The 22,637-nt window shown below is 40.3% G+C and overlaps 1 protein-coding gene and 1 non-coding gene across 16 annotated transcripts in view; both read right to left on the bottom strand.

Moving 5' to 3' along the window:
- The window catches only part of pja2 (praja ring finger ubiquitin ligase 2), an 88,661-nt gene that overhangs the window by 50,700 nt on the left and 15,324 nt on the right, over positions 1–22,637 (bottom strand). For 5 of the 15 annotated variants that reach the window (XR_007956704.1, XM_052020502.1, XM_052020505.1 and 2 more), the window contains exons 1-3: positions 9,593–9,991; positions 2,620–2,756; positions 1,521–1,797 (exon numbers count right to left, since the gene is read on the bottom strand). The exons of 1 other annotated variant lie outside the window; for it this stretch is intronic. Coding sequence is in view for 7 of the 14 variants with exons in the window: in XM_052020502.1 (XP_051876462.1) it covers positions 1,521–1,797; positions 2,620–2,637 (295 nt within the window). In the remaining 7 variants the exon portion in view is untranslated. Of the gene's footprint in view, positions 1–855; positions 1,464–1,520; positions 1,798–2,619; positions 2,757–9,592; positions 9,992–22,637 lie in introns of those variants that run through there. 9 more of the 15 variants (XM_052020509.1, XM_052020514.1, XM_052020510.1 and 6 more) reach the window with 7 other exon arrangements.
- trnak-cuu (transfer RNA lysine (anticodon CUU)) lies at positions 46–119 on the bottom strand. The gene has a single exon. It is a non-coding gene; the product is annotated as a tRNA-Lys (tRNA).

Raw genomic sequence — 22,637 nt, 5'->3', positions numbered from 1 at the left:
ACCGCTACACAACCGTGCCTGCCCCAAAAGCTGCCAGATCGCTAGCGTTCCTGGGTGGGCTCGAACCACCAACCTTTCGGTGAAGAGCCCAACACGCTGACCGATTGCACCACAGAGACAAGCTAACAAGGGAAATAGAAGTGGATTGTTTTGATCCATTGACCTCTGGGTTATGGGCGCAGCATAACAAGTCATTTCTCAAATAGCAAGCAATGGAAAATGGCATGAACTTCTGATGTTTGGCATCCCGCGGTGAACACTGAGATCATCCTCACATTTTCAAAGGCATCTTAGATCATTAGCTACTGGGTCTATCCAGGGGGTAGATCGTCATGGAGTCACTGCAAGTTTTTGCGGAAACCCTGTTTCTAAAATACATCACAACTATATGCCTTTAGACTATGTAGCTATTATTGCTAAAAAGGCTGATAGGGAGTCCGACAGCTGCAGGAAGACGTCAGAATTCACTGATCATACTCCACAAAGTAGCCTGAGTAATTCCTGTGGCCTCATGATGTGGCATCCTAGATTCACATATACAGTTGGGCTCATTTGTCCTCTACTTTGAAGGAACAGATGACAGTTATCCAAGAAATGGAAAAGCATCCATCACACAAGAATGGAACTTCACGTTCTTGCAGTACAGAATGATAGAGTGCAAGATGCATCATTTACATGGATTGTCATCTTGTGTTTTGTAATGCAGTTGACTTATGAAAAACAAGAGCAGAATCAGGTCAGTTAAATTCAATGGCATCAATCAGCATGTACTGCACAAATAGACTAACAGTTTTAAATTGAACAAAATGTTTGTTGCAAAGGAAACTAACAGAAACTGAGAAAAAACCTACTCACCACCAGTTGTGTCTTGGTTGCAGTGATTTTCCAGTTAGACATGGAATCCCTACCATGGTGCTTCCCGTGTCTGAAGCTTGGCTTCCTTCTTGGTTCAGATGTAGTTGTTCTCTCAGAATATCCATGATGAGCCAGCTCCAGACTAGAGATAGCAACTGGTGCATCTGCAATCTGCAGGCTTCAGTGCCCTGACAAGAACAGTACCTGACAGTTGAAGGCTGCAGGAGGGATCTTGACATCTGAAAGGGCAAGGTTTTCAGTTTCTGCACTGCTAACAAGACTCCGTGGCACCTGACTGTCCTTAAAGGATCTAGAACCTGGCCCATTGGCCAATGGAACAAGATTGTCCTCTTCATGATAGCAGTACTAATGTCTTGCAGAGAAGCAAGCTGCAGTACCAGGGAATCTGCTCGCTCATGGTTAGCAGAACTCCAAAGGTCTAAGACCGTGCCCCAAAAGAGCCTGTTCTCTCAGCCATGGTATTTCCTTGGCGTTGGCATTGCCTGACACAGAAAAGCAAACCACTTTCAGAGTCCAAGTAAGGTTCTCCTGGCTCTGCACTAGCACCAGAGAAAACATGGGCACAGATTTGTCCATGCTCCTATTCATCTCATGGAGCCAACTTGACAGAACAGATACTGCTCCAAACATTTTAGAATGCCTACCAAAGAGCTTTCTCCAAAATGCCTCCTTATCATGGATTTCATTCGACCCTTGGCTCAGCACTACTGGCAGGGCTTGACCTTTGTGAAGCTGAGACAGTAGGCCCGATTCTCCTCCTGCCTGACTATTGGCCAATGGAGCCACCCAACAATCCCCTTCAATCCATTTCCTTGCTGTGCCAGTATCTGGACTGGTGCTCTGCGGGAAAAGGTGCAGTGAAGTGCTCTTCTGCAGCAGGGTGCAGGCCAGGGCTTCCTTCCTTGCTGCAGCAAAGAAACCCTAAAAAGAAAAGGAGTACATTAGATTGTCTTGCAGCAGCGATCACTAGGAAATATTAAATGTCAGCACCAACTATGCCTCTTATCTGCAAATGAGAATGTATGTTCTACTGCAGCCTTCGTTTTCCTGTGGACACTAACTTCTAATTCCCATATACTTTTTAAGGGACCATTTGTTAGTGTGTCAGAGAAATGAGCTTATGCTGAAACTGAAGATCCATGATTGGCTGCCATAACAAGACATACTTGCACAAGACAAAGTTTTCAATGAAAACCGAAATCACTCATGAGTTTAAGATTATGAATGTGTAGCTGATTTCAAGCTTTGACTAGATATCCAAGTTACAACCAAAAACAAGTTCACAGAATTTAAGATCCTTGTGCTCGAAATCCTGCATGGCATTTCACAAACATCCTTAGTTATTGATCTCTTATGATAGCTGCATGGGAATGATATCTGATTAGATGTGCAGTAATGGTTGTCTGTCATAAGCAAGTTTATATTGGATTACATGTATATAAACAAATGTGCTGATGCAAGGCTGTTGCTTTGTCAACATATACTGCTGGACTGCAATGAATACATTGTTATATGGATGATACAATGTATTTACCTTTAATTCAATAGTGGTGTCTCCCTTTCCAAGTGCAACTCCGTGATAAGCACTTTGGCCAATGTTTGCAGCTGGCTAATGGCAATAATTAATGCTCTAATCTTTGAGCTTGCATGAAAATGGGCCCTCTTGATTACAGGTGCACTCTGTGCAAGTCAAAACACCTGTACTGATGAGCAAGACTGTGATAAGGTGCAATTAGTTCATACCCAGCTGAACCTAGTCATGCTCCACTTCTGGTGCCTGAGGAAATCACCTGTTCCATTTTTCACTTCTCCAGAAGCATCTCAAAGTTGGCCACTTTGGTCTGGTGAGTCAGCCATTTATTTTTTTTTGTGACCGTCGTCTGCAACAGAGAATATTTCAAGTAGTTGAATAGAAATAACCTACGGTGGCCTTCTCAGGTGATTGTATAGAATGATAACAGGGTGAGTGTTAATGTTAAAGATCATAGTTAGCTACAGGTCCAACAGCAAAGAAGGAAATGGAGCAATAGACTGTGTGAGTGGGAGAGGTATGTGAATGGGAGAGACAGGAAGAGCGACACAGAAGCATAGGGAAAAGGGAGCAAGAGAGGGGTAAAGGCAGAGTTGCAGATGAGGAGGAGCACATCCACAACAGCAGGAAGAGGGAGAGACAGGCACAGTAGCAGAGACATGGAAAAAGAAAGAGGGAGAGTGGCAGGACTAGCATAATACACGTGAGAGTGTGAGTGATCACATGCAAGAGAGTGAGTTGAAAGGTGTCAAGATATGTATGGAGGGAAAGGGAAGATTCATAGATATAATAAAGTCTTAAGTTACCAGGAATCACCTTATGAAATCTTATGATATTTTTTGCAACACGAGCCAGTATGGAGAATGCTGCTTCTGAGATCAGCCTTTGTCCAATATTGCCTGCACGTAGCCACTAGAGGCCCTAAATCAGTATAATATTGTTTCTGAAACTGTGTGATAGCATATAGTGCAGTTTTATTTTTTCTAATGAAGTATTGTTGGACTTCCTAGTGTAATGCCACAATCTTTTTAAGAGTATCGGGGGAAACACATACCATTTTACCCTCAAAAAATGATGCCAAAGAATTTCTCAGCTCCAGGGTCTTGTGGAATGACTTCCATTTAAAACAATCTTAGTGACTGCTATCAAATTTTTGACCAGCTTCAGTTATGAGCCACTAATGCCTCTCAAAGAACAATTCAGGTTTGCGGGACAAGATCTATTAATTTTTCCAGTGTGATCGATATGTTACAGCTGTATTAAAACCTATTCTTCTCTCCCAGGAAACTGGAAACAGCTACTAAATTCAGTACCTCTGATAACAGAGCAAGACGACAGAATGAAAGTAACGAAAAATCAACATATATGCAGTACAAACAAAATTAAAGATCTTCACAAAATCTTATTAAATATAGCTTAATTGAGGCACGTCACAACCGACATAGGCTGACTCAAAACTTATTGTACGAGCTAATGCATAATATGTGGATTCAGGAAGTAGTCTCATAAAAAGTGATGTAGAAAGTTGAAAATTACATATGCGATTGCCAATATTATCTACACAAGAGTCAGAAAATTCAAGAGAACCCGAAGCTGTGCTCAGATGTTCATAGCTATTTTTCAGTATGCACTATGATGCCACGCTTCTCGTGGAATTCAGTGAAGGAACCCAACTTTTAATGGGGAATCCACATGAATATCCTTTACCAGGTTGCTTCTGACACAAGGACCCCCCCTCTATTGATTTCAGTGAATGGAACAATGAGGGGCTATTAGTTACTACGGTTTTTCTAGAAACATGTACAATCAAAGGTAAGTGCTATTTATATTTTTTTTAAATGCTTCAATAGTTTTAGTAGACTTTAAGAGTTTCTGAATGTTTCAAAAAAAATTCAGAGCTTTTGATAACTTTGATCACCAAAAAAAGCTAGGAAGTCCTTTTAACCTTTTGATGGTTGAGGCTCAGTCTCCTGCCTAAACAAGTAAGCTATCGTTAAATTGAGTTGGAGTCCACTGGTGTGCAGGGCTGTGCTGCAGTGGATCAAGCTGATTCCAAATCACACTCACCATTGACTGCAAATTCTGGATTTATGTTGCAGGAACCTTTGTTCATGATAACATGAACAACTAGTTTATTTTTCTGTTCACTCTCTAGGTACAATTAACTCATCAGTCCTACACATACAAATACAGTAAAACTCTGATAATCATGCACATTCTGGACTTTAGTGCTGCTGCACTAGTAAATTTTCTGGATTTACTTCCATTAATACCCCAGCACATTGTAAAACCTAAACTTTCCAGTTAATCAGATATTTAAAAGCAGGGGAACCAAGGTCCAGTACATGGAAGAACCTGGCAACTGGGGCCCTTGTGCAAGAAGGGAGAGTATAGGAACTCAGGCTCTGCTGAGTCAGAAGGGAGCGCAGCATATGGTGAGCCAGTTGCCAAACCATTGTGATTTCTTCATAGTCAGAAAGTGGATTACGGGAATTTTATTGTGGTTTAACTTTTATCATGATACAATTCATTGTTATATTTTGAAATAGCTATCATTGAGCAGACATAATAGAAGAGATATGAATTACTGAAGGCAGCCAAGTTTAAGAGTTCATAGAACATTTCAATTGACAGATTCAAAAGCTCCATCCTTGGTCAGTATACCCAGCATCCAGTTCTAATGTCAAAAAAGTCCACATATAGGGGTTGATGCTGCTCCCTGTGCTGTTCTTAAAACTGCTGCACAGTGCCCATTGTCCCTCTAGTTGGATGGAATCCATACTGCAATTAGTGGAGCAGTTCTCTGGCCATTGAGGTGATTGAGGAGGACTAGTGGCAGACAGCACAAACAGCCCTCCATACCACCATCAAATTCAGGTACCTCAAAGCACAATCAATGTTGTCTCTGCAAATTCCTCCAAATCCAGTGGCAGGATAAGTAAACCTATATTAGCATCTTCTAAATGAAAAATAAAAAAAAATGCAAATGCTGGAAATCTGAAATAAAAACAGAAATTGTTTCAGGTTTGAGAGCCTTTGTCACAATTTTTTCCTACAAAAGGTCTTGGACCTGAAATGTTAACTGTTTCTCTTTCCACAAATGCTGCTCAACCTGCTGAATGCTTCCAGAGAGAAACAAAAATGAGCTGCTGGAGGAACTGAGCGGGTCAGGTAACATCTGTAGAGGGAAATGTACAAATAACATTTTGGGTTGAGACCCTTCATCGGGACTGAAAGAGTAGAAGGGAGATAGTATAAATAGGTGAGGGGGAGGGGTGGGGCAAGAGCTGGCGATAGGTGGATCCAGGTGAGGAGGGGTTGATTGGCAGATGGAGACAGGGACATATGCTGGGAGGTGATAGGTGGAGGCAACAAAGGGCTGCAGATTATTGAATCTGAAAAGAAAGGAAAGAGTGGAACCAAATAAGGGAGGTATGGTGGGCAAATGGGAACAGATGAGTGTTTCCAGCATTTTCTGTTACTATTTTAGAATCCTCTCTCAGGCTAATATCCTGAGAATCAAGGCTCCAACTACAATCAGCTGTCCCCATTGGGCAGGTCATGTCATTGACATGCCTGACACCAGACTTCTGCAACAGGCATTCGACTTGGAGCTCCTCACAACATGGGATCACCAGGAGAACAAAAGGAAACAATTCAAGGATACTTTTAAAGCCCCAACAAAAATGTAACATCCTCACCTACATAAAGATCCAAGGCCTGACACCAATCTAAATGGAAGACTAGTAGCCAGAATGGCACAGGAGACCTGAAGTCTAATTTTTTGGAAAAAGGTAGAATCCCAGTGAAGAGAGCAGATGGAGCACACCACATTCTATCCTACCACCTACCTGCTTCATTGAGCAACTCCTGCCCCACCTCAGGCATAATCTGAGGATCCCACATTGGCCTCATTAGCCACCACCAAAGGACTGCCCAAAAAGAATACAATGACTATGATTTTTCTGCAGACATTCAGAGTAGACAATGAGAATGTGATGAACTATATTTTGAATAAATGATTAAATAAAAACAAGTTTGTAAATTTAGTAGCATTTCCAACTGACTGATGTCAACATCAGCAAGCTCAAAAGTGGTCATTGTTAAATAGACAAATGATTTTTACAGAAAAGAATAAGAAAGAATCAGAGACCTTAACATCCACTGATTTTTAATCTGATATAGTCCATTATCTTAAAAATGAGTGTACATTTGTTTTGCTGTCTGACAATATTTGTAACTTCAAACTTAATAAGATATTTTAAAACTGCCTTATACCAAAGTGATGATATTGCAGCAAGTAAGTAACTTCAATTGCCTCAGATACATACATCTACAAAGACATTATCCAGAATGGTACAGACTCCCTTTTGAGAAGGCTTTAGTTCACCTATTAGAACTTCATTTTGGACTAGAAAAAAAACAGCACAACTGAAATTCAATCCAAAAATCTGGTTTGGGAAGCTAGAAGAGGAAATGATCCAATCGCTTACTTGGAACCCATTTGCAAACCTGGATTTCCTTCTCCGTTATTTCAGATGTTCCCAATAACCCTAGATCTACTTTAGGTCCTTTTCCATTCCTTTATTCCATCTATTTTAAATTAGGGAAATTAGAAATCTCAGTGTAACCCAATAGCTTTTTACAAATAGGTATCACAATGCCTCTTGGCAGTTAAAAATGAATCATATCTAGCCTAAATAACCTTTCCTTCCTCTTTCCTCCGCTACTCCAATAAAACAAATTCAGCTTTGAATCTCACTACCTAATTAGGTGTTTCACAAGGAATCTCACAGCACAAATGCTTTTCGGCAACTATATTTTAATGAGTACTCAAACAGTTTACTCTCACTCTCTTTAGTTTCCACCCCCCAATTTTTCTTAACTTTCTCTAGCCCTATAAAAAAATCTAAATTGTACTTCAGAACTAAGAGTTATCATAATCTTTCCCCCTTCCTTGTCATTATTCTTCTTAAAACAAGTGCCCAAATGAATACAATAATAGAACAGACTTAGAATGACTTCCTAACATTGAATATCCTTATGTTTTGTTTAAATCTTCTGAGACTTTCAGTTGGTTTTCATGTTTAACTACAAACATTTTTGTGTCATCTATCAGCTTTGATATCCTGCCACCATACACATCCAGATCATATCTTTTTGACAGGAAGGGAACAATGATCTAAAAGTGACTTGCGAAGAACACCACTGTTTACGTCTCAAGACACAATAACATGAATCACAATTTTGACTCAAAAACTCCATATTAATATTAACAAGTTGCCTTAAATAATTATGTTACCTGTAATTCACTTCACCCTACAGTCTTCATTAAATACATTAATGCCTACTGAATCTACATAGTATTCCAAATATAGCACTGTAACCCTCACATTTAAAAGTATTTTGTATTAGTGTCAAATACCAGCAAATAGCCTCAAAACTGTCCGGAAGTGTTTATTGAATCATAATTACTCTAGATTATTTTCCATAATTTATAATGGCAAATCTACATTGCTAACACTTTACACATCTTAAGCATCAGCTCATGAAAATTTTTGACCCTATATTCAGAAAAATGCACGTTGCAACAAAATGGTGACAGTGTGTTTCAGGTTAGCAACTTAATGATGTAGCAAACAAGTGATTTCTTTACTCTACTTATTACTATAAATTCTAAAGAGAAAGGAGTATTTTCTAAATTTAGAGCAGACATACAGCAATACTGTAGAATCATCATAATGGTAAAATAGCAATGATATTTTGCATACCAAGAATTCTATCTGGACATGAATTACAAGAGTCAGAATGACATTGTATCACATTGGCCTTAACTTAATCAAATATTTATTTCCAAATATGCAATATATTTTTAGTAAACTCTTCTTCCAAAATGGTTTAGACATGTCAGGACTGGGAAATTTTCATTATCTATATTAGCATCAAGTAAACACCACTCTTCTTGACACCGACATAATTCCAACCTTTACTGCACTAATAATTTCAGTTTAACACTGGTACTATTCACATAGGAGTAGATATTTTGGAATTTAGGTCATCACAGATAGGCAAAAAGGTTTACACTATTTCCCATATATGTCTACAACTGAGAGATTTCTTTTACTTTTATGTGAAAAGCAATAATAAAAAAACAACTAGACATTCCTTAGTTCACATTATCCAAAAGGGCTGGAAGAGAGATTTTTTTCACTATTAAAAGGCACTTGGATGAACTTAGTACAGAAAAGTAGAGTTAAAATCTTGTTGAATAGTGGGCAACATTCATGAAAACATTACCTTAAACAATGTAAATGAAAATCTGAAATAACAATAGAAAACGTTGGAAGGACTTGGCGGGTCACATCATATATGTGAGAAGAGAAACTGAGTTTCAGGCCATATGTGATCTGACTTGTTGAGTATTTCCAGCATTTTCCATTTCCAACATCTGCAGTTTCTTTTGATTTAAATGGAAATCTTTCTCCTTGAACTTTTCCCCTCATAAAAAGACAATCATATCAGGTAATAAGCACTGCACATTATAAATGGAGGAACTATTTCAGTCCTGTTAGCTTGGCCTCTAGGAATGCTGTCTCCTTCTGAGGTGATCTGGCATTTAGCTTAAATCTGTCCTATTAAAAAAAGCTTGATGGAGCAGAGCAGGAGTCTAATTGCATTACTGCCCTTGGGAAGGAACAGCTGTACAATCGGGTAAACTTGGCAGCAGATACAAGTCTACCACCTTACCACAACAAAACATCCCTAAATGATTTAAAAATAATAAAATAATGATTGAAACTCTGTCTCTTAAGTTGACAGACTTGACTGTCAGTGTACACACAGCAAATTACCTCCCCGGGGAGGCACCTTACAAAACCTCATTCATCTTTATACTTTTCTTATAGAAAATCTGATTTAAATGCATTGAGAATACGAACAAATAGTTATGCACCAAAACATTCAAAATGCAACAGCCAGAGTAATGTCTCATCTTTTCTTGTTGGGAAATCAAAACAAAGTCAGACAATGCACCTTAACGTGTCTCTTACCAGAGCGACCAACCTCATTTCTAGTTAGACCACAAGGAAAATGAATGTCAACAGAAAAGTTTCAAAGAGTGCTTCAATTTCTATTTGCTTTTTCGGGTAACATCGCCTCAACATATCCGGATCGCGCAAAACTCACTTTAATTGAAATCCCGATTGAGACTCGGCGGCCATGATCAAATTCAACAGCTATCCCATCATTGCACAAATCTTCAAAACAACATAATTCGGCGCAGGTCGCAAGCCACTTGCGTTCAGCTAAGATACGTACAGAAATAGAAGCCAATATTTTTCCACGACCCAGGCTTTAGATTGGGCGACACATTCCCTAGGCCCCACCGATAGGGTTCCAGAGGCTGAGAACAGACCAGGAATAAATCAGATCACTCGAATCCCGAGTCTGTTACAGTGGATCATTATTGCAGTTGTTGCGGCTGATTTGGCGACCTGGAGAAGCATTCAGTGGTAAATACAGCGGACGGACGGACGGACGGCCAGTTACTCTCCCTGTCCTTGTCTCCTCCTCATGCACCTCCGAGCAGCGTCACTCCTTCAGCAAAAAAACCACCGTGCGGGAGTCGCAATAAATAAACACGTCACTGAGGAGCCGGCAGCCAATCAGCGCCCATACGGTAACGGACCCGGAGAAGGAGGCGAGGAGATAAATTGGCGAGGAGATAAATTGGCGGTTAGGAGGAAATAATTTGGATGCAGTAGGGGAGGTGGTGACTAGTGGCAAGAAGAAATTGATTAAGGAGAGGAGGAACAACAAATGTAGAGGACAATAAACCATGTAAATGTGGCAACTCATAGACGCAAGGGTAAATAGGGATTTCAGGAGAAAATGTCACAACACGAGAAGAAAGTTAAACGGGGAGAAGGATGGGTCGGAGAGATGGAGGAGGCAAGAGATACAGGAAGGAAAAGGCTGAAGAATATCAGAACTAAGGGACACTTGGGAGACAGAAGGGTTGGAGGGCAAGGTAGAGAAAGCAACATAGAAAATTATGAGAGGATGGAACTAAGAGGGAAACACGGAGAAAGAGTAATGAAGGAAGAGATTAAGGAAAAAGGATGAAAGAGAGAGTGAAATATAGGTAAAAGCCACAAGAAAGACGGGATAAAAGGAAAAAAAGAGAGAAAGGTTTGAAGTGGCATTTGGGAAAAGCATCAGCGGGGACATAAAATGGATATTGAGACTGCGGATTGAAAGGAAGTGGAAAAAGGAAAGCAGAGAAGAGAAAGGAGTCACACTGGGGAAATATGACAGGAAAAGTTCAGAGATAGGCGAGGCAACAGGACAAAAAATCCAGTGGAAGATCTGAATGAAAAAAAGCAGCAAAACATGAGAGAGCATTTCATAGACTTTACACTTCCAAAGACTAGTACATCACAATAGACTTTTGGCTCATCAAATCTGTGCCAGTTCTCTCCAAACGATTATGTTAGCCCCACTGCTTTGCATTTTCCTGCAATGAAAACTTGATGGGAAATTATATTATCCAGAATTTATTATCCAAATCCACTTGAAAGCTACCACTGAAACTAATACATTGCCTTGAGTCAAGATATAAGATTATGAGAGGCGTAGTCAAAATCTCTTTCTCATGGCAGGTGTATATAAAAAAAGCAAGGGCATAGTTTTAAGGTGAGATGTAAGAGTTTTAGAGGGGATCTGAGGGATAAGTTTTTTTACACTAAGAGTGATTGATATCTGGAATATGCTGCCAGAGGCAGTGATGGAATCAGATACAATTATTATGTTTAAGAGGTACTTAGATAAACACTTAAATAGGCAAGGCATAGAAGGATATTATCCTAACGAAGGCAAATGGGTCGGCATGGACATGATGGGCCGAAGGGCCCATTTCTGTACTGAACAATTCTATGACTCTATTTTGAATCCTAACCAATTATGCTGCTTCTGGTCTTTTTGCCAATCATCTTAAATTTGCTCTCCTTGATTATCTGTCTTGCTAGCACCCATAATTTGCAGACAAAATAATTGTAATGCCAATGTACCTCTATTATTTAAGAAAAAATGCTACATAAACCGGGAAAATGCAGTTAAACAAAATTTAAAAGTTACTGTTCAAATTGCATTGATCCAAATTATCTCTATAACAATGGTATCTCACTTTCTCCACAACTTACGCCACCTCCAAGGAGATCCTACCACCAGACACATCTTCCCCTCATCCTCCCTCTCCACTTTCCATAGGGAGTGCTCTCTCCGTGACTCCCTTGTCCACTCATCCCTCCCCACTGATAACCCCCTGGCACTTATGCCCGCAACCGCACCAGGTGCTACCCCTGTCCCTACACCTCCTCCCTCACCACCCTCAGGGTCCCAAACAATCCTTCCAGTTGAGGCAGCACTTCACCTGTTAATCCGAGGGAGTCATTTATTGCATCCAGTGCTCCTGGTGCAGCCTCCTGTATATCGGTGAGACTCGACACAGATTGGGTGACCACTTCATCGAGCTTCGTCCGCCGCAACAGCCAGGACTCCCGGTGGCCACCCACTTCAATTCCACATCCCATTCCCATACTGACATGTCTATCCATACCCTCCTCTACTGCCTCGTTGAGGCCAGGTGCAGGTTGGAGGAACAACACCTCATATTCCGTCTTAGGGAGTCTCCAACCTTATGGCCTTAACATTGATTTCTCTAACTTCCGGTAACCAACCCCCCCCCCCCCCCAACCCACCACCTTTGTCTTTCCTTATTCCCATGGCTCCCTTCCCCCCCACTGATGGCCTGCCCATCTCCTCTCCTCCCCTTCCCTCTCCCATCCTTTACTCCATGGTCCACTGCCTCTCCTACCAGATTCCTCCTTCTTCAGCCCTCGGCCTCTTCTACCTATCACCTCTCAGCTTATTACATCTTCTCCCCTTCCCATGACATTTCCCCTCTCACCTGAACTCACCTATTACCTGATCTCACCTATCCCCTCCCTGCATGTACTCCTCCCCCTCACCCCACCTTCTTATTCTGGCTTCGGCCCTCTTCCTTTCCAGTGCTGATGAAGGGTCTTGGCCTGAAACGTTGACTGTTCATTTCCCTCCATGGATCCTGCCTGACCTGCTGAGTTCCTCCATTACTTTTTGTGTATTGCTCCAGATACATCCAGCATTTGCAGAATTTCTTGTGTCTCACTTTCTCATCGTTGTTATGAATTGAAAATAATGAATTTGCTTTCAGAGGTTAACATAAACTAAACTTGTCATAGGAAGGTATTTATATTTCAAGGCACAAACTCAACAACATTGGGAGTGGAACTTACATCCAGTCAACCTCCAGGGCACTGAAAACTGACTATTATATTCTCTCAGCTTCTAGTTACTCATTCTTCTCAGTCCTTGAAGTGTTAATTTTATAATCCATGAACCTGATTAAGGAGATACATTTATTTGTCTTTTTAACTCAGGTCCTAAAAATGTTTACCGCGATCTGATGTTGTCAGCTTGCAAAATCAGCAACATCCTGTGTAAATATTTTGAAAACCTAAATTTTCATGGGCACATCTAATTAATTGGGGGGGAGGGGAAGAGAGTTTGTGCATGAGATGAGATCAGGGAAAGGGAGTGGATTGCATGGTGAGGGGAGAGGGATGGGGGCAAGGCGTGATGGAGTAGTCAGTACAAGTGGTTGGCAGGACAGTGGACGGGGAGGAGAGGGAGCAGAAGAGAGGGGGCAGGTAGCTGGGGAGGGGGAAAAAGGCAGGGGAGCAAGTAAAGTGGAGGCAAGAATGCCAAAGATTCATTAACCTCTGCATGAAGAAATTTCTTTCCCTCCCTTATTTTGACACTGTAGCATTTGGTTCTAAACTGCTAAGCCAAGGGAAACGTAAACTCTACATCTACATCAAGCCACTTAAGAATTTTGTATTTTTAATTAGTTCACCTCTCGTCCTTCAAAACTGGGCACAATCTGCTTAATTTCACCTCAGGAATCATCTGGTGAAGCTCTGATGCACTCCCTCTGCAGCAAGTATATCCTTTCTTAGATAGGGAGATGCATACACAATATTCCAATGTGGTCTCATCAATGTGTAATTGGAGTAAAACTTCTTGGCTCTTATGCTCAAATTCTCTTGAAATAAACTATTTACCTTCTTAAATGTGTGGTAACGTTCAGTGATTAGTGTACAGGGAAACTCAGATCTCTCTGAATATTAACACCTTTCAATCTCTCGTGATTTAAAAATATTCCACAATTCAATTCTTATTCTATCAATCTGGATGATCTCGTTTTTTCACATTATATTCTGTCCACGATGTTCCTACCTATTCATTTAGCCTGTCTATACCCCCAAAGTCTCTGCATCTTTCTCACAGCCCACCACAGCCACCTTGATTTATTTTGTCAGCAAGCTTGTATATATTACTCTTCATTCCCTCATCTAAACCACTTATCTAGATTGCGATCAGTAGGGTATTAGCACCCTACTGATCATAATCTCACAATTCAAAAATGACATGTTTATTCCCACCGTTTTTTGTCTATTAACTGATCCTCAGTCAGTATATTATCCCTATACAATGTACTTTGATTTTATTTAATAACCTCATGTCGATTCTCATTAAAATTGTTTCTAAAGTTCAAATACATCACATCAACTGCAACTTCAGGAATTTCTAAATAATTGTCAAACATAGTTTCTCTTTCATAAATTCATACTGACTCTGCCCAATACTATTACTGCTTTCCAAGTGCCCTGTAATCACTTCCTTAATAATAGATTCCAGCATTTCCCCCATTACTGATGTCAGGCTAGCTGGTCTTTTGTTCCCTGATTTCTCCCCTGCTCATTTCTTAAATAGTGGGGTTGTATTTGCAACTTTCCAATCTGTCAGAACTTTCTATCTATCTATCAGAACAATCTGTCTAGAATTTGTGGAATTTTGGAAAATGACAACCATAGGACACTACAGCACAGAAAACAGGCCATTCGACCCGTCTAGTCTGTGCCAAAACTTTATTCTGCTAGTCCCATTTACCTGCACCCAGTCCATAACTCTCCAGACCTCTCCCATCCATGTATCTATCCAATTTATTCTTAAAATTTAAGAGTGAGCCTGCATTTACCATATCAGTGCATCCACTTTCTCCATACTTGCCTCTTCAAGGATCCAGGTCATCTGGTTCTGAGGATACATCATCCTTCTGTCCCATTAACTTTTATTAATTCAAATTTTTGGAACTCCTTATTTACTTAGGACCTGCAGTCCTAACTATTTCCAGGATGTTTTCTGCATAATCTTAATCTTCCCACTGGATACATTAAAGCCCTTGGGGCTTAATATTGAATTCTTTGCTCTCCACAGATGTGGCTGTACCCTTTCTGTTTCAATTTCTTTTTTTCCCTGTCTCCAACTGCTTTTTGTAAACCTAATTGTTAGCTTCATAACATTGGCCTGCACCCTATCATAAACATTCTCTCTGTTCTCTCCATCTCTCCCTCTCTCAGTAACTTAAGTTTCAATTCCTAGTAAAGGTCCTTAATTCAAACAGGAACTCCGTTTCTCTTCCCACTGATGTTGCTTAACCTGCTTAGTGCTTTCAGTTTTTCTGTGTTTTTTTCCTGTTGTTTATAAATGCCCTGCAATAATTCTAAACATGATCTCTGACTGGAGATGGAATTTAAGAGAGTGCGTAGTATGTACTGATGCTCTACATGTGCTATTAGTGTTACCACTACTACTACCACATGACCATTTTACTCTCTAAACTGAACAATTATCACTTGTTTCTATTGCTAATGACATTTGTGTTTTAACAGCTTAAGTTGCATACAAAACTGCTACATACATTGGCACTGCCAATAAATGCATTCAACTCATCATAAATTGTAATTTTGCAGATTGCTAACATTCCTGTTGTCTGAATATTGCACTGTAGTTAGCATTTTCATATTTATCATAATCTTAAATGATATCCCATTCAACTCTTGATTTACATTTTATTACTAACTGCAGAATACTATATGTATTGTCAAGTGCACAGCAAAAATATGGTGAACTGTGACCTCATTCCAATAGCTAATAGAATGTGGCTTCCTCATCAAGTGCTGTGCAAAGGAAGAGCAATTACGAAAATACATAGGAACTAAAGTCAAATTTAATGAGGAGATGCCTTTGTTATATCTCTGACAATTTCCAATATAAATGTCAAGCATAGATCCCTTAAAGTTTACAATGCAGGATGCTATTTGGCTCATAGTTGTCAATGTTTGTTCTTGGTTAGATATACCAAGATAGCAGGAAGAAATATACATATACAACAAGAAGTAGTATACACGTGCAGAGGTGTAAAGTTTATTGCAAAAATAGCACACTACAGATGCTGAAAAGCAAAATACTACAGATGCTAGCAATGTGAAATAACAACAGAAAATTCTGAAAATATTCAGCAGGTCTGGCAGCATCTGTGCTGAAAGAACAGAATGTTTCAGATTCACATCCTTTCATTAATTCTGATTTAAGCTCATCAATCTGAAATATCAACTGCTTCTCTCTCCACTAATGCTGTCAGATCTGCAGAGTATTTTCAGAAATTTCATTTTTTGGGGAGATTTTGAGAAAGTCACGAATAGTGTTGGGGAAGCAAAGAAGAAATTTCTGAAGAGTGGCAGTGAGTGAAATAGAATGGCATTTATATCTATGCACAAACCCAGAAATATATGTATTTGGTTGTAATAAAACATGCTTGTTGTGAATGGCCCTTGTAAGTAGATCTGAGTGTGTTGTTGTCAATGTCAGTTTTTTGTTAGATATACCAAAATAATACCATCTTACTAGTAAATTTTCAGTGATTCATTCAGAATCATCTAACTTTTAAGGTATTATTAAACAAGAACACAATAATATAGTACCTTTCATCAGGTGGTCTCAAAGTGCTTAACAGTAAAAGGATTTTTAAGTTCATTTTTTTGTAATAAAAAGACAACATAAAAACAGAATTACGCAGATGACAGTCATGAGATAAGATAAACTGTTTTAATGAGTCTAGTGGAGGAAAAAGAAGTCAGTTAGGATATCAAGCAAACTCCCTTGCTTTTCTTCACTTAATACCATGGGACCTTCATTTTCATCTGAAAAGTGAAAAGGAAACTCAATTTAACACCTCATCCTAAAACTGAACTCTCCAACAGTGCAACATTCTATAGTATTGAACTAGGAAAGACAGACAGACTTGTTTTGGCTCTGTGAGTCTGCTCTACTATTCAAAAAATCATCACCTCAGCTCTGTTTTCTATCCCCATATCCCTCAGTTCCCTTAATATCCACTGAAATCTATCAAATTCAGTTGTGAACAAACTCAATGACTAAGTCTATGCAGTCCTTTGGGATACAGAGTTCCAAAGATTCGCCACTCCAAATGAAGAAATTTCTTCACACTCAGTCCAAAATGGCCTCTTCTCTTATTCTATGGCAGTAACCCTTAATTCTAGACTCCTCAATCTGAGGAAGCAGCCTCCCTGCATACAACTTGTCAGGTCCTGTAAGAACTTTGCAGGTTTCAATGAGATCTCTCCTTCTAAACAGTAAAGAATATTGGCCTAGTCTACTCAACCTCTCAACTCATGACAAACCCACCATCCTGAGGATCAGTCTGGTGAATCTTCATTGCATCCTCCCAAAACTGCACACAGTGCTCCAGATGAGGTCTCATCAAGGTAATACATAATTGCAGTAAAGCATCTTTAATCCTGTACTCAAATCCTTCTATAATAAAAGGACAACATGCCATATGTCTTCTTCATTGCTTGCTGTATTTGTACGTGAGCTTGCAACAACTTATGTATAAGGACACCCACACGTCTCTTTGAACACCAACATTTTCCAAACTGTCACCATTTAAAAAATACTCTTCCATTTTGTGGATGAGTCATACTTTATTACATTTAATCTGCATGTTTTCACCTATTTACTTAGCTTGTCTACTTCCTATTGTAGCCTCTTTACATCCTCTTCACTCCTCAATTCCACCCAGTTTTGTATCATCAGCAAACTTGGAAATATGACATTTGGTCCCTTCAGCCAAATAGTTGATATACATTCTGAATAGCTGGGGCCCAAGAACAGATCCCAGTAGAACCTCACTAGTCACAGCATGCCAACCAGAGAATTCTTATTCCCCATTCTTTGCTTTTAGTCTGTTAAGCAATTTGCAATGAATGCCATTATATTAGACCCAAATCCACATGCTATGGTGTTGTTGAGCTTATCAAAAGCCTTCTGAAAATCCAAATATACCACATCCACTGATTCTCTATTTGCAGTTCTACACTACATCCTCCAATAGATCAGACAAACATGACCTTCAATTCACAGAGCCATGCCAATTATGCTAAATGTTATCTTCTAGGTGTGCTCTTACTGCATCCTTCATTATACATTTTTGTGTTTTCCTTACCATGATGTCAGCCTTACAAGCTGACATGTTTTTCTTCCTCATTTCTTAGATAGCGGGGTCAGATGTACTACCCTTCAATTTGTAGGGATCATTCCAGAGTCTATATTATTTTGAACAATTATAACTAAGGCATCTCCCATCTCTGTAGTCACCACTTTCAAAAATCTGGGATGTAGATCATTGGGTCCTTGAGATTTATTGACTTTCAGTCTCACAAACCTCGCTTGTACTTTCTATTCACTAATACCAATTTCCTTCAGTTACTCATTCTTGGTCACATTAACAGCAATGTGACAATGACAAGAAAATCTGCTTTTTTGCTCAAAGTACTTGTGGGGCAAATATTGGCCAGACCACCAGTAACCTCCCTGAATTCTTTTTTTTATTACAGCCACATGAGTGTGAGAATTTGGCCCTGATTTAATATTTTGTAATAAAAAAAGCATTCTTTCATTTCTGCATGGAACAGCAATCTCTACTATTGCCTCTGTATATTGGAACTCAAATCTTCAGTCTTTTGACTCAGATGCCAGATAGCTACTGCAACCGACATAAATTTAATGGTTTTAATCATATGCTAATGCTTGAAGTTAGCTGTGAATTCACAATCTTCTGAGAAAAGTATGCAGCTACCTTTCCAAACCTCACAGCATTGTTTATATTAGTTGTTTATACAGGCATAAAAACTTGTCTTTGGAGGGATCCCTACCAGACCGCAGGCGGCAGTGAGCCCCTGGGACCAGGGGAGAAGTTGTTAAGCCAGCTTCAGGCACTACTTGGCCATAGAGAAACAAAGGACTGCAGATGCTGGAATCTAGATGAAAAACACAATGATGCTGGAGGAACTCAGCAGGCCAGGCAGCATCTGTGGAGAAAAGCAGACAGTCAACGTTTCAGGTCAGGACTCTTCTTCAGGGCTAAAGATAGGAAAAGGGGAAGCTCAATATATGGGAGGGAAAAGCAGACCAGTAATAGGTGGACAAAAGAGCAAAAGAGGGGAGGCTGGATGGGCACAAGGTGGTCATAGGTAGATGCAGGTAAGAGATAGTGATAGGCAGGTGCAGGAGAGGAGGGGAGAGCAGATCCACTGGGGGACGGGTAAGGAAAGAAAGGGACTAGGAAAGGGAAGAAGAGAAGCATGGTGGGGGTGGGGCTGTGGGGAAGGGGGGTGGGGGATTACTTAAAGTGGGAGAATTCAACGTTCATGCCGTTAGGCTGCAAGATTCCAAGATGGAAAATTAGGTGCTGTTTCTCCAGTTTGCACTTGGAATCCTCCTGGCAGTGGAGGAGGCCAAAGACTGACATATCAGTGATAGTGTGGGAGGGGGGAGTTGAAGTGACTGGCAATGGGGAGATGTAGATCGCGGTTAGGGACAGAGCGCAGGTGTTCTGCAAAACGGTCACCTGGTCTGCATTTGGTCTCACCAATGTAGAAAAGGCCACACGGAGCACCGAATGCAGTAGATGATATTAAGGGAGGTGCAACTGAATCCCTGTCTCACCTGAAAGGACTGTTTGGTTCCTTGGATGGAGGTGGTGTAGGGGCAGGTGTTGCACCTATGGCGGGGGCAGTGGAAAGTTCCCGGGGTGGGATAGGGATGGGTGGGGGGTGGAGGGAGGAGTGAACTAGGGAGTCGCGGAGAGAGCAGTCCCTGCAAAAGGCAGGAAGGGGTGGGGAAGGGAAAATATGCATGTTGGTGGGTTCCCGTTGGACATGGTGGAAGTGGTGGAGAATGATATGTTGGATACGTAGGCTGGTGGGATGAAATGTGAGGACAAGGGGGACCCTATCCCTTTTGGGTCTGGGAGGGGTGGGGGTGAGAGTGGAGGCGTGGGAAATGGCAGAGATACGGGTGCAAGCTCTCTTGACCACAGTCGGGGGGAAGCCCTGGTTAAAAAAGAAGCTGGACATCTCGGATGTCCTGGAGTGGAAAGCTTCATCATGGAGCAGATGCAGCAGAGGCAGAGGCAGTCTAACGGCATGAACATTGAATTCTCCCACTTTAAGTAATACCCCACCCTGCCACCCACACCCCCACTCCACCCCCCCCCCCCCACCATGCTTCTTCTCTTCTTCCCTTTCCTAGTCTCTTTTTTCTACCCATTTTTTTCCTTTCTCTCCTTACCTTTGACTCATCCCCCGGTGGATCTGCTCTTCACCCTCCTCGCACCTGCCTATCACTATCTTTTACCTGCATCTACCTATCACCACCTTGTGCCAACCCCGCCACCCCTCTTTTGTCCACCTATCACTGCTCTGCTTTTCCCTCCTATATATTGGGCTTTCCCTTTTCCTATCTTCAGTCCTGAAGAACAGTCCTGACCTGCAGCATTGACCGCCTGCTTTTCTCCACGGATGCTGCCTGGACTACTTGGCCATAGGTAGATAGTATAACTGTTGAAGTTCTAAATCTTGGTGGAGATGAACCAGACCAAATTCACAGCTTCATCTCCCATATCTGGCATGCCTCAGAGACACCATAATTATAACTGTCTTCAAGAAAGGAGACAAATATGATTGCTGTACTTACAGGGGTCTCCCCTGTACCTGCCACAGGAAAAGTCATTGCAAGGGTTCTCCTCAACCATCTCCTCCCAGTGGATAAAGAGTTGCTTCCTATATCACAACGTAGATGTACAATGGACATTACCTTCACCATGTGACAATTCCAAAAGAAATACAGGCTGCAACATCAACCACCAAATTGTGACTTTTTTTTGACTTTGCATAACCCTTAGTCTCAGTTAACGGCAAAGGATGTGTGAGGTGTTATTCTCAGACTTACCTGCCCTCAGAAGTTCATCTCCATCCTACATCAACTATGTGGTTAAATGGAAGCTGCATTTTAAACATTTGGTCTGTAACAGACTCAATCTCAGTGCAGAACGGCGTCATCACCTCAAAACTTTTTCTAATCTTTCTCAAAGCAACACTGCATCTCACCTCCAACAAACTTCTCAAATTGAGTGAACTTAATCTAAAGGACAAATGGGAAACTTTTCAACTTCTGTCATCTCCACTCCAGAACCAAGATCAGTGATCTGAGTTACTGAGCTGCAGTACACGGATGACATCTGCACCTATTCAGAGGCTGAGCTCCAAGTCATAGATGAAGCATAGGAGAGAATGTGCCTTATACTAAATCTTCACTGAACAAAGGTCCTCTACTAACCTGCCCCTACTATACAACACATAACGCAGCAATAAAGGTCCACGTCTTAAAAAGAGGAAAAGGGAATAGAAAACAAATGATTTACAATCCTCTGCATGAAGAATTTACTCATCTCAGTGCTAGAGTTATTCATATTTAGTCAATTGATTTCAGGTTAGCTGAAATAATCACTTAACTGTTACTAAATTCTCAACAACAATATTTTGCCCTTTGGATATGGTCTGCGAGGTCACACTTTCAGATATCTTGCCTGTTTTGATTTGCTCTTTGAAAGTGCTGATCTGACACTGATTTGTCTGCATTTATTGCCTAAGCCTAGACATTCTAAAAAAGTGGAATTGGTCCTTTGCCTTCAACCATTGTAGAGGGTTTTAGAACAAAAATATGCTGAGGATGGATTGAAGTGTACAAAATTAAGAGTGGGTGAACCAGAAAGGACCACTTCCCTAGGAAAAGAGTTCAAATATAACAGGGCAAAAGTTTCACAGAATTGTTAGGATTAGAGGGGAGTTGAAGAAAGAAAAAATAAAATGACCCTGAAGAGTAGTAAGGGAATAGAACTCATTATCTTTAAGGATAATGGAAGCAGAAAAAACCCCTCTTTATGCTTAAGCACCAGGATGAGCACTTGAAGAGCTGTAACCCTTGAGACTATAGACCAAGAGCTGGGAAGTGGGATTATCTTAAATAACTGTTTTTATGCTGGCATAGGCACAGTGCTGTAAATTTCTATGATTCTATGATAAAAGAATTTTCATTCCCAATTGTCTTTAATTTCTTAACAGATGTACATATTGTTTACAAATAGGAATAACCCAGTTTTTGCACATTAAGTAATGGGTTATTTGTCCCTTATAACCACTACAACTGTCAAAACAAAACAAATTTCCTCCAATAAATAGTCTTTCACTGAGGAAGTTGAACTTTGTATTTTATTTAAGAAGTCAGGAACTCAGACCAATTTTTGTAGACGTTTGATCATGTTTATACTGAGATTAACAGATTTAAAATACAATACTTAAATTTTAAATTGAACTGAAATCTGAACATTTTCAGTAAATGTGGAAATTTTCGTGAAGTTGGGGCATATCTATGTATCAACTTTGGTATCATCATCAGATGTTTTGTGCTTTGCTACATTATCAAGCTTAATCTGTTGACAAAATTGCTTCACAACAAATCTTCTCAGTGCAATCTCCATTAACTGAGTTTATCACAGTGTAAATAAAAATCAAACTAGCCACTAAGCAAATATGACGTTGTTCAAGGGCATAATGTCAACAACAAAAAAATCATATTTCCTTCATTCTTTTTCCTTCCCCCTACCTCTTTCCCACTGCCACTGCTATCCCCACCCCCACAGTGTTTTCTGCCCAATGTTTTGCTAAATCAAATACAAAATTGAGTTACATTAATGTTACAAAGAGTGTTACATTAATAAAGAATTATGCTCGACACACTCCATAAAATTTGGAATGATGTCAATGTAAACCCCAAGTCTATATGAACATAATAGTTAATTAGGCACCATATGATTTTCTATCTCTAACAGGTAGACCAAGGCATTTAAATTACTTGAGAAATGAAC

Source organism: Pristis pectinata, chromosome 7 (assembly GCF_009764475.1).
Source record: "Pristis pectinata isolate sPriPec2 chromosome 7, sPriPec2.1.pri, whole genome shotgun sequence".
NCBI lineage: Eukaryota > Metazoa > Chordata > Chondrichthyes > Rhinopristiformes > Pristidae > Pristis > Pristis pectinata.
The sequence above is the reverse complement of the archived record's forward strand: the minus strand, read 5'-3'. Positions and strand labels throughout refer to the sequence as shown.